The 14,144-nt window shown below is 46.2% G+C and overlaps 3 protein-coding genes across 6 annotated transcripts; 2 read left to right on the forward strand and 1 right to left on the reverse strand.

Annotated features, from left to right (window-relative positions):
• The first annotated feature begins 467 nt into the window (after window positions 1–467).
• On the forward strand, window positions 468–4,385 carry PIP4P1 (phosphatidylinositol-4,5-bisphosphate 4-phosphatase 1). 2 transcript variants are annotated; one of them, XM_028504274.2, is made up of 7 exons: window positions 468–909; window positions 1,228–1,418; window positions 1,766–1,872; window positions 2,282–2,387; window positions 2,607–2,659; window positions 2,767–2,857; window positions 3,554–4,385. In XM_028504274.2, exons 1-7 carry the CDS (start codon window positions 747–749, stop codon window positions 3,695–3,697), a joined length of 855 nt encoding a protein of 284 aa, XP_028360075.1. In that variant the 5' UTR covers window positions 468–746; the 3' UTR covers window positions 3,698–4,385. The 2 variants fall into 2 exon arrangements, with proteins under 2 accessions (XP_028360075.1, XP_028360077.1); XM_028504276.2 differs by having other exon boundaries at window positions 476–888.
• A 150-nt stretch (window positions 4,386–4,535) lies between these two features.
• Window positions 4,536–7,159, reverse strand: APEX1 (apurinic/apyrimidinic endodeoxyribonuclease 1). 3 transcript variants are annotated; one of them, XM_028504282.2, is made up of 5 exons: window positions 7,066–7,159; window positions 6,661–6,780; window positions 6,227–6,420; window positions 5,383–5,575; window positions 4,536–5,242 (listed from the first exon to the last, which is right to left on the reverse strand). In XM_028504282.2, exons 2-5 carry the CDS (start codon window positions 6,716–6,718, stop codon window positions 4,725–4,727), a joined length of 963 nt encoding a protein of 320 aa, XP_028360083.1. In that variant the 5' UTR covers window positions 6,719–6,780; window positions 7,066–7,159; the 3' UTR covers window positions 4,536–4,724. The 3 variants fall into 3 exon arrangements, with proteins under 3 accessions (XP_028360083.1, XP_028360084.1, XP_035886920.1); XM_028504283.2 differs by having other exon boundaries at window positions 7,070–7,145; XM_036031027.1 differs by having other exon boundaries at window positions 4,614–5,242; window positions 7,002–7,139.
• Window positions 7,160–7,230: 71 nt separating this feature from the next.
• On the forward strand, window positions 7,231–14,144 carry LOC114490347 (O-sialoglycoprotein endopeptidase). Its single transcript, XM_028504328.2, has 11 exons — window positions 7,231–7,806; window positions 9,666–9,785; window positions 9,968–10,143; window positions 11,934–12,029; window positions 12,173–12,222; window positions 12,370–12,448; window positions 13,040–13,105; window positions 13,214–13,304; window positions 13,542–13,617; window positions 13,711–13,809; window positions 13,951–14,144. The coding sequence occupies exons 1-11, from the start codon at window positions 7,692–7,694 to the stop codon at window positions 13,988–13,990; spliced, it is 1,008 nt and encodes a 335-aa protein (XP_028360129.1). The 5' UTR covers window positions 7,231–7,691; the 3' UTR covers window positions 13,991–14,144.

The raw sequence follows: 14,144 nt of genomic DNA on the forward strand, positions 1-14,144 counted from the left end.
GCTTTACGCTGACTTTTTGCAGGTATGTCTTTGAGCAGAGTGGCTAAGTGTTGTCTACCGATCTTCCTCCAGCTGTTCTGATCATCCTAAGCTCCCGCACTTTGCCACAGCTGGCTCTTTGAGCCACGCCCTCAAGTTCTGGCGCTAAATTCGGGCCAATAAACGTGCACCCAGAGGATCACAGGATCTGGGGAAGGGGAAGGAAGCCTCCAGCCAATGGGACGTCAATTATAACCTCAAAGAGGGAGAAAACTTTTTAATGATGTCTTTGGACCAATGAGGAGCAATGATTATACACCCGCTCTGGACGTCTGAGGGCTCGCGGCTTCCTGACACGTGACCTGTGAGCCACAGCAGCCCCGGCCCCACCTCCTGGTCTGGAGGTAGCGCGATGGGCCACGCTTCCAATAGCTCGCTGAACGTCTCGTCACGTGCAGGTTTGGCAAGGCCAGCGGCCTTGCAGAAGGCCATGTGACAGTTGACGTTATTGCGACGCTCCCCAATAGTACATCAAAACTGCCTTCACAGGCCCAGGAATTGGTGTCTCCACGCAAACGATAACCCGGTGGGGGCGGGGACAGCCTGTCACGTGCTGTGGGACGAACCAGGGAGGGGCAAGCCACTGGTTGCGGGGCTAGCTGGGCGCGCGGGGCGCAGGCGCCCTGGGGACCCGGTAGCGGCGGTGGCTGTAGCTGCGGTGACGGGAGCTCGATCCTTGGCCGAAGCTGAAGGCGGTGGTGGCAACCATGGCGGCTGATGGAGAGCGATCCCCGCTGCTCTCCGAGCCCATCGATGGTGGCGCCGGTGGCAACGGATTAGCGGGGCCAGGTGGGAGTGGGCCTGGGCCCGGGGGAGGCCTGACCCCCTCCGCACCACCTTACGGAGCCGGTAAACATGCCCCGCCCCAGGGTAAGCCGGGGCGGGTCCAAGGTGTTCCCTGGGATACTCCGAGAGGTGGGAGGGGGCGGGGCCGCGGGCAGAGGGCGGGGCCCAAGCTCCAGGTGCGGTGCTGTTACACCTATGTGACAGGGTGAGGCTTTCTTTCGTCCCCAATCGCAATGAAAGCTTGGGTTTCTGAGGAAGCTGATTGAAGCACGGATTGTAAGAAGCCCGCAGAGTTTGGTCAGCAGGGTTGAGGACCAGAAGGAGATCCCTGACCCCGTGGAGCATCAGTGGGGGTGTCTGCAAGTGATGCCAGCTCTTTTTACCTCTCTCCCCCACGCCCAGCATTTCCCCCGTTCCCGGAGGGACACCCAGCCGTGTTGCCTGGGGAGGACCCACCCCCCTACTCACCCCTGACCAGCCCAGACAGTGGGAGTGCCCCCAGGATCACCTGCCGAGTCTGCCAGTCTGTCATCAACGTAGAAGGCAAGATGCATCAGCATGTAGTCAAATGTGGCGTCTGCAATGAAGCCACCGTGAGTTTTATATATATGGGCCCTGTTTCCTGCATCCTCTTTCTGATTCTTTGATTCTAACCTTCAGCCAAGCGTTCATAAAACTCAGGTTTCAGTTCCAGGTGTCTCATACATACATTTCCCCAGACACCACTCACCAAAGCTAATGTTTACCATCCCTCACATTCCTACCTATCCAGGAACTTAAGCCAAGGTTTCATTTGCGAGTCTCATGCTGTATGCCTTTCTTTTATTTCTCTGTCCTGGCTAAAACCTTATCTATCTCATCTCTCCTCAGAAGGGGTTTGGAGGAAATGAAAGGAATTGAGATTTGAGGTTTGCTTACCGATATTCCCATTATTCTCTAGCCAATCAAGAATGCACCCCTAGGGAAAAAATATGTTCGATGTCCCTGTAACTGTCTTCTTATCTGCAAAGTGACTTCCCAGCGGATTGCCTGTCCTCGTCCCTACTGGTAAGAAGCATAATGGAGGGGAGGGCATCAGTGGGGAAAATTGGAAAGACCATAAAGGATGAATGTTTGTAGAGAATGTCAAGGTGAGAGAGCCTGGTATTTACTTAAAAGGAGAAAAAGCTAAGGTCTGTTGTGCTTCTAGCATGTTATAGCCATCTTTCTCATCTCTCCATAAAAAGATTGGATGAAATGGTGTACTTTTGGAAGATGTGGAGTTTCAGGTACTGGGTTAGTTATCCTGAGATAAAAGTGCTCCTCAAGGATTCTGGGGTAGTGTTGGGCAAAATATGTTAAATGTACAGAGAAGTAGAGGAACTTCATGAGGCAGGGAGCATGGGCTATGAAGGAGGGATAGTGTAAGAGTCCTTAAGATTAAACACTTTTTAAACATAGTCTTTTCCTTGTACAGCAAAAGAATCATTAATCTGGGTCCTGTGCACCCAGGACCTCTGAGTCCAGAGCCACAACCCGTGGGTGTCAGAGTCATCTGTGGACATTGCAAGAATACTTTCCTGGTGAGGAGGGGTATTGGGAAGCCCTGGCGGGGTGGTGGTAGGGGGAAATTCAGGAGAAATCATGAATATACTTCTGATTTATGATAATGAATCCTGAACAGGCCTGTTCCAGCAGAACCCATTCCACTGCCCCCCCCCCCGCCCCCCACCTCAGGACTCTTATTGAAGGTAAGACTGCTTGTACTATTCATTGGTATCTCCCTTTTTCTTTCTCCATAGTGGACAGAGTTCACAGACCGAACCTTGGCCCGTTGCCCTCACTGCAGGAAAGTGTAAGTGATTAATTAGAGAGTGGCATCATTGAGTTGGTAATTGGGTAATGTGTAGAGTAAAAATTAAAGGGCATTTCAGACATACATTTTTGTTTGCTTCCCTACAGGTCATCTATTGGGCGCAGATATCCACGAAAGAGGTGTATCTGCTGCTTCTTGCTTGGCTTACTGTTGGCAGTCACTGCCACTGGACTTGCTGTGAGTAACTATGATCCGACTTTCTATTCTTCAGCATCATCTACATAAGCTAAGATCTGGAAATGGCTAACTTAGAAAAGGGAAAGAAATGAAGGGCATTTTGCTTATTTCCTGTTGAATGTATAGATGAGCTGAAGTCGAAGGTAACTGATAAACAGTCTTCATTGTTACTATAGGAGTAAAGAACTAGGCATCTTCTTTATGCAGAGAGTAGGACAATGAAGAATTGACTTAAATTAGGAATTGATATTTAGGAAACCTGGTGTAGTTGTAAGATATTAAGAAAAACTGACAGTCCTAGCCGGGTGCTCAGTTGGTTGGAGTGTCATCCTGTACACCAGTAGGTTGGGGGTCTGATCCCCAGTTGGGCAGAGGCAAGCAACTGGTCAATGTTTCTCTCTCACATCAGTGCTTTCTTTCTTTATCCCTCACTTCCTCTCTAAAATCAACAAACATATCCTTGGGTGAGGGTTTGTTTTTTTTTTTAAAGAAAGAAAAACTGACATGTTTGGGATTGTATGAGTCTGCTCCTGCCTAGGGGAAGGAAACTGAATAACTGGGCCTTTAAGCAGGTCACTGAAGATGGCTGTACATGGGTAGGGAACAGGGACTGAAGCTGGAGTTGGGTTACTGCTACTTGGGCTCCTAGAAAATGGTGAGATGACAGTAACCCCATTTTCTTTTTTCTTTTGTCAGTTTGGGACATGGAAGCATGCACAGCGATATGGAGGCATCTATGCAGCCTGGGCATTTGTCATTCTGTTGGCTGTGCTGTGCTTGGGGCGGGCCCTCTATTGGGCCTGTATGAAGGTCAGCCACCCTGTCCAGAACTTCTCCTGAGCCTCAGGATGACCCACACCGTGCCTGGCCCCTTCCTGGTGGGGACAGTGACACTACAAAGGGAGCCATGACAAAAGGCTTCCTGGGCTTCTCTAAGAGGAGCCAAGCAGCTGCCTTCCTTTTCCCTGGGGAGAGGTAGGAGGGAACCAGGCCCTCACCCAAGGTTGGAGGGGTAGGTAAGACCAATGCTGGCCATCTGCTTTCCTCCAAGGGTTGCTGTGTTTAGGGTAAAGTAGGTGAAAAGTTGCTCCTAAACCTGGGTCTTGAAAAACGGTTTTCGCCTTGTCCTTCCTATATGCTCCCTGAGAGCCATGCCTGTCCCTTACACATTCCAGGGCAGGGTTGGGGTGGGTAGCCCTGGGGGTTTCCCTCCCTCTTGTGCACCATTAGGACCTTGCTGCTATTGCACTTCACCGGGGGGCTGGCTCTGGCCTCAGTACTCTGTCTCCTCTCCCCCCATTCCGTGTCCTGTAGGGGTGGGGTCAGCTGCTGCTCTGTACAGAATCACAGGAACTGATGTGTATATAACTATTTAATATGGGATATGTTCCCCTAGTCCTGTGTTTCCCTTAATTCCTCCTTCCAGCCTTACCCCCAGTTGTATTTCACTGGGCTAGGTAGGGTTGTTACATGGGGGGAGGGTAAGGGGCTCATCCTGTGCTTGTAAATAAATAAGGTCACAACTCTACCCTTTTCTAGTTGTTAATCTCTATGTATGAAAAAATGAGGGGAATCGAGCTCTACAGAGGGCTGGAATACAAAGACAGCAAGGCTGAAACTATGGCTCTTTATTTTCACTCGGACAGATCAAAAGAAGTCACCAGTAGCTTTTGTTTAATGTAAAAAAAAAAAAAACCATTCACGCAAAAAAAACACAAAACCTTGGGCTTAAAGGAAACCCATGTCACTAGGAAGGATTCATATTTTTAAAATGGAAATACAGTGCAGAATTCTCTAGAGAGCAAAGACATTTTAAAGCTAGTTTAGGAGGCTTATTTCCCAGACTCAAAATGATTTGGGGGAGGTATCACAGTGCTAGGTATAAGGTGATGGGACAGTGGTCACTGCCCAGGGCCTTGGAACGGATCTTGCTGTCACACAATGCAGGTAACAGAGAATGAGACACCAAAAAGTAATCAAGGCGCCAACCAACGTTTTTAGATCGAGCATTCATCATGTAGGTCCAAAAAGTATAGGCATAAGCTGTGTTAGGGTAGAGATGCCGGAAACTGTCAACCAGTGGCACAACCTGCAGCAATTCCCCAAAGCCTTGCCGCTCTTGCGGAGTGAAGCCAGCATTCTTTTTGTTTCCCTTGGGGTTGCGAAGGTCAATTTCTTCATGAGCCACATTGAGATCCCCACATAGCACAAGGGGCTTGCGGGAGGCCATGCCCTTCAGGAACTTGCGGAAGGCTTCATCCCAGCGCTGTCGGTACTCCAGGCGCACCAGACCTCGACCTGCATTAGGTACATAGGCTGTTACCAGCACAAATCCATCATATTCAGCCACAATCACTCGGCCTTCCTGATCATGTTCCTCCTCGCCTGCAGAAATGATGAAACAGTATGAATATAAACAAATATTAAGAAAAAGGAAAGTAGAAAATTATGAGAATTGGGACAGGAATGGGGTATTAGCAAGTGGTTTGGAAGAGCGCAGGCATAAGGAATCAGTAGGGTCTCACCAATGCCATAGGAGACTTTGAGGGGGCACTGGCGGGAGAGTAGGCCCACGCCACTGTACCCTTCCTTGTCTGAAGGAGCTGACCAGTACTGATGGGTTAGTCCAGGCAGCTCTTGAAGTTCAGCTGGTAGTTTATTCTCTGAACATTTGGTCTCTTGCAAGCACAGGATATCTGGAGCTTCTTCCTTTACCCACTGAGTGAAATGAAAGATATAAAAAGTATCAGTTCAGCCAACATTTATTTAAGAATCTGTGCTAAGTGCTAGAGATACACAGGAGACAAGTCCCTGGGCATGAGGAGTTTAAGGATCTAGCAGCACAGTTTTACATTAACTGGTAACTAATGGAAGGAGATCAAACTTACATGTAACCCTAAGGAGACTATGTTTTTTCTATAGGCAGTACATAGCTAAACTTTTTAAGCATAGTTATTTCTTTTTAATCTTTATTAGATTTATTGGGATGACACTCATCATTTAAATTATTAAGTTGCAAGTATACAATTCTGTAATACATCATCTGTATACAGTATTATGTGAACACTACTTATTTAAAAATAGAATATGCCATAGATTAAAAAGAGAAAATCGAACCACAAGATTTTTCCAACTTGCTAGGAAAGACATGAGGACATCAAACATTTATGACAATGGCAATGGAGTGGATATACAGGAAACAGTTGGTATGACTTGGTGAAGTCCCTCCTTGTACCTCTCCCCCAAAAAACTATAAACACAGGAAAAAATAAAACCTGTATGTTGGGTACTAAAATGGGAAAGGTGATTAAACCCCAAGATCATTCAATACTAAACAATATCTCTTCCCTCTCCTTGAATTCCACTCACATCTAAACCTTTCTTCTTAATCCAGGCTCGAAGCCCATCCACATTCCAGGAGCAGATCTTGAGGGTGGCTGATTTGCCACTGGGTGAGGTTTTCTTATCTGGGGGGTCCTCATACAGGCCTGACCCTTCTCCTGCTGCCTCTTTTTCGTTTTTCTTTGCTCCTTCTCCCGCCTTACTCTTCTTGGCCTCTGGCTCTACAAAATAAGTGATACATAATGATAAAACTTGGTGGTATCCAACTTTTCATCCGGAGTTAACTACAGACCCACTGAGAGCCTGCAGTTGCATCGACTCACAAACTGCAAACTGCAAACATGCAGTTTCACAAACCGCAAACTGCAGAAATGTGTTGCGTTGGTTCTGCTTCCCATTCAGCCAGGAAAGTACCACCCACCGTCACAGCCTCCAGGGAGGGTGAATCATTTCCCTCTTACCAGACTTGGGCACTTCTCCGTCTTCTGCCACCGCTCCCTTTTTCCCACGCTTCGGCATCACTGTAATGAATGCCCTCCTGCACCACGTCACCGAGGGAAGCAGTGTTTTTACCGCGTTGCCTACAGACGCAATTAAATACTGAAATCAGCCAGAGCTGAGCAAAAGACTCCTCCCTTCCATGACCCGTTATTATCTCTGAATTCCTTCCCCGCCTCCACGCGCCATAAGTCCTTTAGCCCCTCACCCACAACACTAAATCATTTCATAGTGATCTATATATTCTAATCGCGAGATTTTCTCTCAGGCTGATCGAGGGACTTGATTAAGGGTCCCGGCTTACGCTAGCCGATTACATGCCAGAGAAGCCACTCGATGTGGAAAAGAACAGCAGCCCGGTATCTGACCTACTAAAGTTGGAGCGGGGATCCTTCTCGACCGAGTACAAAGAATGGAGCACGCTGTGCTCCCACGTGGGTAACTGGCGTAGTCATGTGACCTGAGGTAGCACCGCCTATCGAAGGAATGCAGGTGATTAGTCCGTCTAGCCCCACGTGACGGAGAACTTTGGCCTCCCCTCCCATCTCCGGCGCCTCCAGAGGACTGAAGGCCCCATGCCTCCATTCTTGGACTGTTTGTCAGTGTGCCGGCCGTAGGACTCATTTTGCCACCATGACTGATGATCTGGTGCTGTGCAAGAGAGAAAAAAATATGTGGAGAAGTCTGCGCTAGACCACCCGAGAGAGGCAAAAGAATGGATAGGAATGTAAGAAACAGATGCCGGCAGAGCGTCTCTGGCAGTTAGGAAGACAGGTCCTTGAAGGGGCCTTGAAGGGTCCCCGTGACCGAGGAGGCGGGTTGGCGCTAGCGCACTGGAGGTTGGTCCCTGTCTGGGTGCGCTCTGCCACCTAGCCGTACTGGCTCGTTCTCTGCTTCTGCACCCCGGCATCTGCTCTCAGCACGGGCTGGTGAGGATTCCACGACTGCTGTGGTAGCTAGGAGCCCTGCCGGTGTTTTTTTCCCAGCTTCGGGCATGCCGACGGTACTGGGTTTTGAAGGCAGCGCCAACAAGATTGGCGTGGGAGTGGTTCGGGATGGCAAGGTCCTGGCAAACCCGCGGCGGACTTATGTCACGCCTCCGGGCACAGGTGAGCAGGGAACTTACAGTTTGCAGCTCCGCTTCTTCGCCCAGCATCATCTGCCATCCTACTAAACGCTAGCGACCTAGGGCGTGGAGCGTATTGTCCGCTCGGAGTTTTTGATCCCAGTGTCTGTGACGTTTATTAACATCACAAAGCCAATCGATAGAAGAGTTACAGGCACTTGGACCTAGATTTTCAGGGCTCCTCAGCCTTTACTGAACGCTTGCTAATCAGTGAGCCAGCTTGCTATTGGCTACAAAAGTAGTTGCATACAAAAGTAGATGTGATGAGCTTGCTATGGAGTTAGACGTGTAAACGTAACTTTACAGTATGATAAATAGTATAACATAACATATAGATGCAATCAAAATATTCTAGAATAGTGTAGAGATTCCCAGTTTAGATATCAGGCAGAACTGGCTGGCTTTGCAATATTCATGTTAAGTATATGTTTGTGGGCTTATTTACTCTTAAAATGAGAATAATACCTGTATTGGTGGGTCTTGGGAATTAAAGCACCAGTCGTATTACAACTTTTAATAAATGTTTTAAGTTATTATACATCATGCTTACCCTCCCCCAAAACACTTGTGTGTGTATGTATGTGTGCAACTGACTTGCATGTACCTGAAAAGCCTCCCTGAACAGGTGATGTTGTGACAGGTTACTCAGTAGAAATATATGCATGTTTAGCAGTCGCTGTAACAGGCATTTTGGCTCCAGGAATACAAAGGTGAATAAGATAGCCAATGTTTTGAGATGCTCAGGGTTAAACTGGGGAAACTATAGCTAATTATGAGGCTGTAATTGTTACATGTTAAATACGGATCTGGGTATTTTTGACAAAAGCATTTTCACTGCACAAGTAATTGACCACAAGGCAATTTCACTGTAAAAGATTAAAATCACTGGTTGACACTTTGGTTTCATTTCTCCATTGAGGAAGTTGTCTCAGTTACTCCTGTTTTTATATTAAATAAATCATGGTTCTTATAATGGTCTCAACAGTGATAAGCAGATGTGGTAGTTTTAAAACAGTAGACGATGACAACTCTGCCAGATCCCACAACTGTGTGAAAGCCAGAATGCTTACTCTCCTAGAAAATGATAACTTAACCGTTTTCAAATGGTTTGTGAGCACAGTCTTCCCTTCCACCATCAAAACCAAAGTTTCCCCAAGCAGGGGCAAACATAAAAGAGGTGGACTCACTCACTCACAACAGTCTTCAAGAGCATTAATTACCAATTTCTTTAGCTGAAACTGATACCTCCTTTAATGAAGGAAGAATTATAGCGAAAAAGAAAAAATGTGATGCCAAATAAGGAGATGAAATCAACAAGCCAAAAAAAATGTACAATACTATGAACAAAAGACATATTTTCATTTTTCACAGTAAAGTTTTTTAAAAATTTTTGTTATTTTCATGTCTTTTCATTTTTTGTTATTTTATCTTTTATTTTGAAATTGCCTTAAGGCCTGACAGTTGTGCTGCAAAATGTTTGTGGAGGAAATGTTTGCAGCAAAGATGTTACAACAAACATGCTCACAATGAAAATACAGACATGGTTAAATACAGTGATGTGGTAATGCAGAGGGTTTATAGGGTCACAGAAAAAAATCACCAAAGGGTATGAGCTATTGAGTCCTGAAGGCTGAGTAGAAGTTGAATATGAAGAAGGGCATTTCTGAGGGGCTATTCAGGCCTAGCTGAACAGAATAGAAATAATATCTGAGTACCTGGAAGAAAGCATGCTTGAGGAGACTGAAAGCGACTCATTCTGCTACTAAAACACCTGTCTTGGATTTCTACCTACATTTGCTACAGAAAAAACCCTACGATCTCTGACTTGTGTTTGTCTCCTAGGGTTTCTTCCAGGTGATACTGCCAGGCACCACCGAGCCGTTATCCTGGACCTGCTACAGGAGGCACTGACAGAGGCTGGATTAACCTCCCAGGATATTGACTGCATTGCCTACACCAAAGGTATGGCTGTGTGAGTGGTGGAGAGTGAAAGAATGTACCGAGAGCTTGGCTATGTCAGAATAGTCTGCATTTCTCCTCTGCCACCCCCACTATTGCTACCTCACTTCTCACACCCCCTTCTTCCTCCAGCTCTGTTTTTCCCAATCTCTAAAGGATTCCAACTCCCCTTTCTGTCTCCGTAGGCCCTGGCATGGGTGCCCCACTGGTTTCTGTGGCTGTTGTGGCTCGTACTGTGGCTCAGCTATGGAATAAGCCATTGCTAGGCGTGAACCACTGTATAGGCCACATTGAGATGGGCCGCCTCATTACTGGAGCCACCAACCCAACTGTGCTATATGTTAGTGGAGGAAATACACAGGTATCTAAAATACTTCATCATTTCTTCTTAATTTCTGAGGTACCAACACCTTTCATGTTCTACCTGAGTAGCAAGAACTGTAAGACAAAGCTGGGCTCATTAGAACCTAGAAAGTTATACACTAGAAAGCCCACAACAAAGTTTGTAACACTGCAGATTTGGGTGGGATAATTAAAACAGGATGACTTTTATATGTGTGATTATAAAGATGATGAATTTCGTAGGATTTCCTTACAAAAGGGAAGAATGGTAAGGATTGAAGCCCTCAAAATAATTAAAGAATTTTCACTGCCATTATTTTGAAGCTTATTGTTTCTACGGATTTTAGCAATTAAAACTAGGGACACTACCTGATTTGTTTTTTATGACAGTTACATGTTTTGTTTTTGCATTACTGGTAGTAAATATATAGAAGATGCTATTCTAAGGTGTGAAAGTGTAATTATTAATACAGGTTCTTTTTTTTAATTTCTTTTTTAGACAGAGGGGAAGGGAGGGAGAGAAATATCACTGTGTGCTTGCCTCTCATGCACCCCCTACTGGGGACCTGGTTCGCAACCCAAGGATGTGCCCTGACTGGGAATCGAACCAGCAACCCTTTGGTTCACAGGCCAGCACTCAATCCACTGAGCCATACTAGCCAGGGCTGAAAGTATAATTTTTAAAATATTTTATAAGTGGTAGAAGACATTTCAAGTTTATAGGGCAAGCCAGAGCTGTTGGGGATACCTTTACAAGACGTGTTTAGGTTGGGACTGGTGAACTCAATTTTTTTCCCCAAAGAACACCTGATGGAATTATTGTCAGAAATAGTCATTGTCCCCAGCCTAAGAAAGGGTTATTTTCTAAAACTGCATTGTGTGAAACAGTTATTAGAGATGAAGCACACATTCCCATGAAAACGATGTGAGAACTTCAATAGGTGGAAGGAACAAAACTGGTTGAGGCCTGAAGGAGGCCATGCAAGGTCAGGAGCTTAGCGTGTGGGAAGTAGGATGAAGGCTTACAGGAGTTAAGAGGAGCTCTTTTCCTCTTCCCTGCTGTGGTGTAAAAGCAGGGAAGATGATTGGATGGAAAGGAGTAGGTGATTGAAGAACAAAGGTAGGTATTTTTCCTTCCCCTTTTGTTACCAGCCTTTTGACTGCAGAGTAAGGTGTACATCAGAACAGAAGGAAATCCCGAGCAGCACCAGGGGGAGGACTTCTTTGGCCCCTAGGCAGCACTCACTGCCGGAAATGTGGAGCATGTATGTCAGTGAGTGACACATATTTTTTGTACTAGATGGTCACATATGAAGACTGGATAGAAGTTGATTGCCAGTGCTGATTGGGGTCAGCCATTAGTCTGACACAATATGGATTTTTGAGTTTTTCAACTCTGCCTCTTCTCATGTTTACAAATAGTACTGCCCCGATAGGATACTCTAAAAGGACTCTGGTTCCCTACCTCTAATCAGGAAAGCCTGTTCCCTGGTCTGCACTGTCAAGACTGCTTTTAAGTGGTACACTAGGAACCTCCAAGCTAGGACAGTGTACTTGAGATGACAGTTTGCTTCTGGCCTGACCTACACTGTCTGTATAGACTAGGAATCTGCTCTGGGACTACTTAAGGTATATGTGAGCTTCTTCTCAGATCACAGCTATAAAAAAGCCACTCAGGCTTTGGCAAAGTACTTTTTCTCCATTTCTTTTTGGACACTCTAGTGGCCATGATGATCCTCTGCTCTTCCCCAAAGCCAAATACTCCTCTTTACAGACTTGAGGTTTCATGGACATCCTCATCACCCTTAGGTGATTGCATATTCAGAACATCGATACCGCATCTTTGGGGAAACCATCGATATTGCTGTGGGTAATTGTCTGGATCGTTTTGCCCGAGTTCTGAAGGTAAGTCACTGGGCTACAGAGAGCCCATAAGATGGGGATGACTTTCTGGGGAGCCATGGAAAGGGAGAGAGAAAGTAGTGAATTAGCTTCTTTTGTTTCCTGGGTATCGGACTTCATTCTCTTTGCCTTTTTCTATCTCCTAGATTTCCAATGACCCCAGTCCAGGCTATAACATCGAACAGATGGCCAAGCGGTAAGGCAACATAAGGTGGAAGGAGGGTGATTGGTGGGGCTTCAGGAATTTTCCTGTATAGATATTAATGAGGTTTGGGAGGCACAATGGAGGGTGAGAAGCCAGCTGACTGCAGGCTTAGTGCCTCATACCCTCACTTCCACACAGAGGCAAGAAGCTAGTTGAGCTGCCGTACACAGTAAAGGGGATGGACGTTTCATTCTCAGGGATCCTGTCTTTCATTGAGGTGAGTGTGGGAGAGGAGGTGGGCACCTGCATGCTTTTTAATGAAGCATGTTTGTTTTGCTTACTATTGTATTTCCTGCATAGAGCACAGTACTAGCCCATAATAGATGCTGAATGAATTTATTTAGCAAACATTTATTGTATATCTTCTGTGTGCCAGGTGCTGCCCTAGGCAATAGCCATATAGCATGGAGTAAAGAAAAACCCCTGTCTACTTGGAGCTTGCATTCTAACAGAGGGAGACAGATAAAAGAGAGAAAAAAAAGGAAGAAAGAGGGGAAATTAATAAAATATAAAGGGTTAAATAAGGGTAATAAAATATAAAGGGTAAGTGTGATGGAGGCAGATTCAGCAGAGTAAGGGAGGGGCTGGGGGTGTGTCAGGGCAGGTATTCATAATTATTGAATCTTGAATGAATGCTGCCCATTCTGTAGTTTGGTGCCAGTGAAGGACAAAGCATGGTATGGGATGTGCTGGCCAGTTGAATTGTGGTGAAATGTAGTGATTCTCCAAGTGCACTAATTTTGTTCTTGTGACATCTCCCAAACCACTCACTAGTCATTGTTTCATCTGCTTTCCCCTTCAATTATAGGATGCAGCCCAGCGGATGCTGGCCACTGGCGAGTGTACTCCTGAGGATCTATGTTTCTCCTTGCAGGTAATGGAGTAAAAGGCTGGGACAGAAAGTTGGGGCTGGAGGAGCTTTTATACAGTAGAGCTAAGCTGGGATTCCCTCTGATGTTTGCACCTTGTCCATCCCCCACAGGAAACTGTGTTTGCAATGCTGGTAGAGATCACAGAGCGGGCCATGGCGCATTGTGGCTCCCAGGAGGCCCTCGTCGTGGGAGGTGTGGGGTGTACGTATCATTAGACTGTGCTCCTCTTTCCTATTTTTGGGCATGTACATCTTCTTCCTGATAGTTTAACTCTCTAAGGGTTTAGGGAGATTACTAATTTTATTTCTTATTCTATGCTTCCCAATCCTTGCCCCCTAGGACCCCAACTTTATTTTCCTAAGTAAATGCACATGCAGTCTACAGCTAGACTGGAGAAATGGCTAAACTAAGTTAACCCTATCCACTACCTCTTCGTAGGTAACGTGAGGCTACAGGAAATGATGGAGACAATGTGCCAGGAACGTGGAGCCCAGCTTTTTGCCACAGATGAGAGGTGAAGGCCCTTGTGCTTTCTTCATTTTTTTTCTCCAATTGTTGTGATTTTCTGCCTTCAGATCTCAAATTTTCTATCTCTTTTCCTTTCCAGATTCTGCATTGACAATGGAGCCATGATAGCCCAGGCGGGCTGGGAGATGTTTCGGGCTGGACACAGGACACCCCTCAGTGATTCTGGGGTCACACAGAGGTACCCTAGGGGTGTGTAGATAGGATTATATGGGAGGTAGGCAAAAATCAGGAGAGCAGAGGGTCCAGAATCATGATGGCAGAGAAGAATAGAAAATGCTAAGGGCTAGCCATCCACCAGGTGTTTTCTATTTTTTCACAGGTATCGGACAGATGAAGTAGAAGTAACCTGGAGGGACTGACAGGGTGAACAGGATCAGAGAACACAGTGCCCCAAGCAGACCCATTATCTCGTCCCGCCGTGGAGGTCCTGGCCATGCTGTGGGCTCCTCCTCCCATCATTTGAACCTCAAGATGACTCAGCAATAAAATATTTTTGGTTCTCTATGTTGGTAA

The sequence above is a fragment of the Phyllostomus discolor genome, chromosome 1, assembly GCF_004126475.2.
Source record: "Phyllostomus discolor isolate MPI-MPIP mPhyDis1 chromosome 1, mPhyDis1.pri.v3, whole genome shotgun sequence".
NCBI classification, from domain to species: Eukaryota; Metazoa; Chordata; class Mammalia; order Chiroptera; family Phyllostomidae; genus Phyllostomus; species Phyllostomus discolor.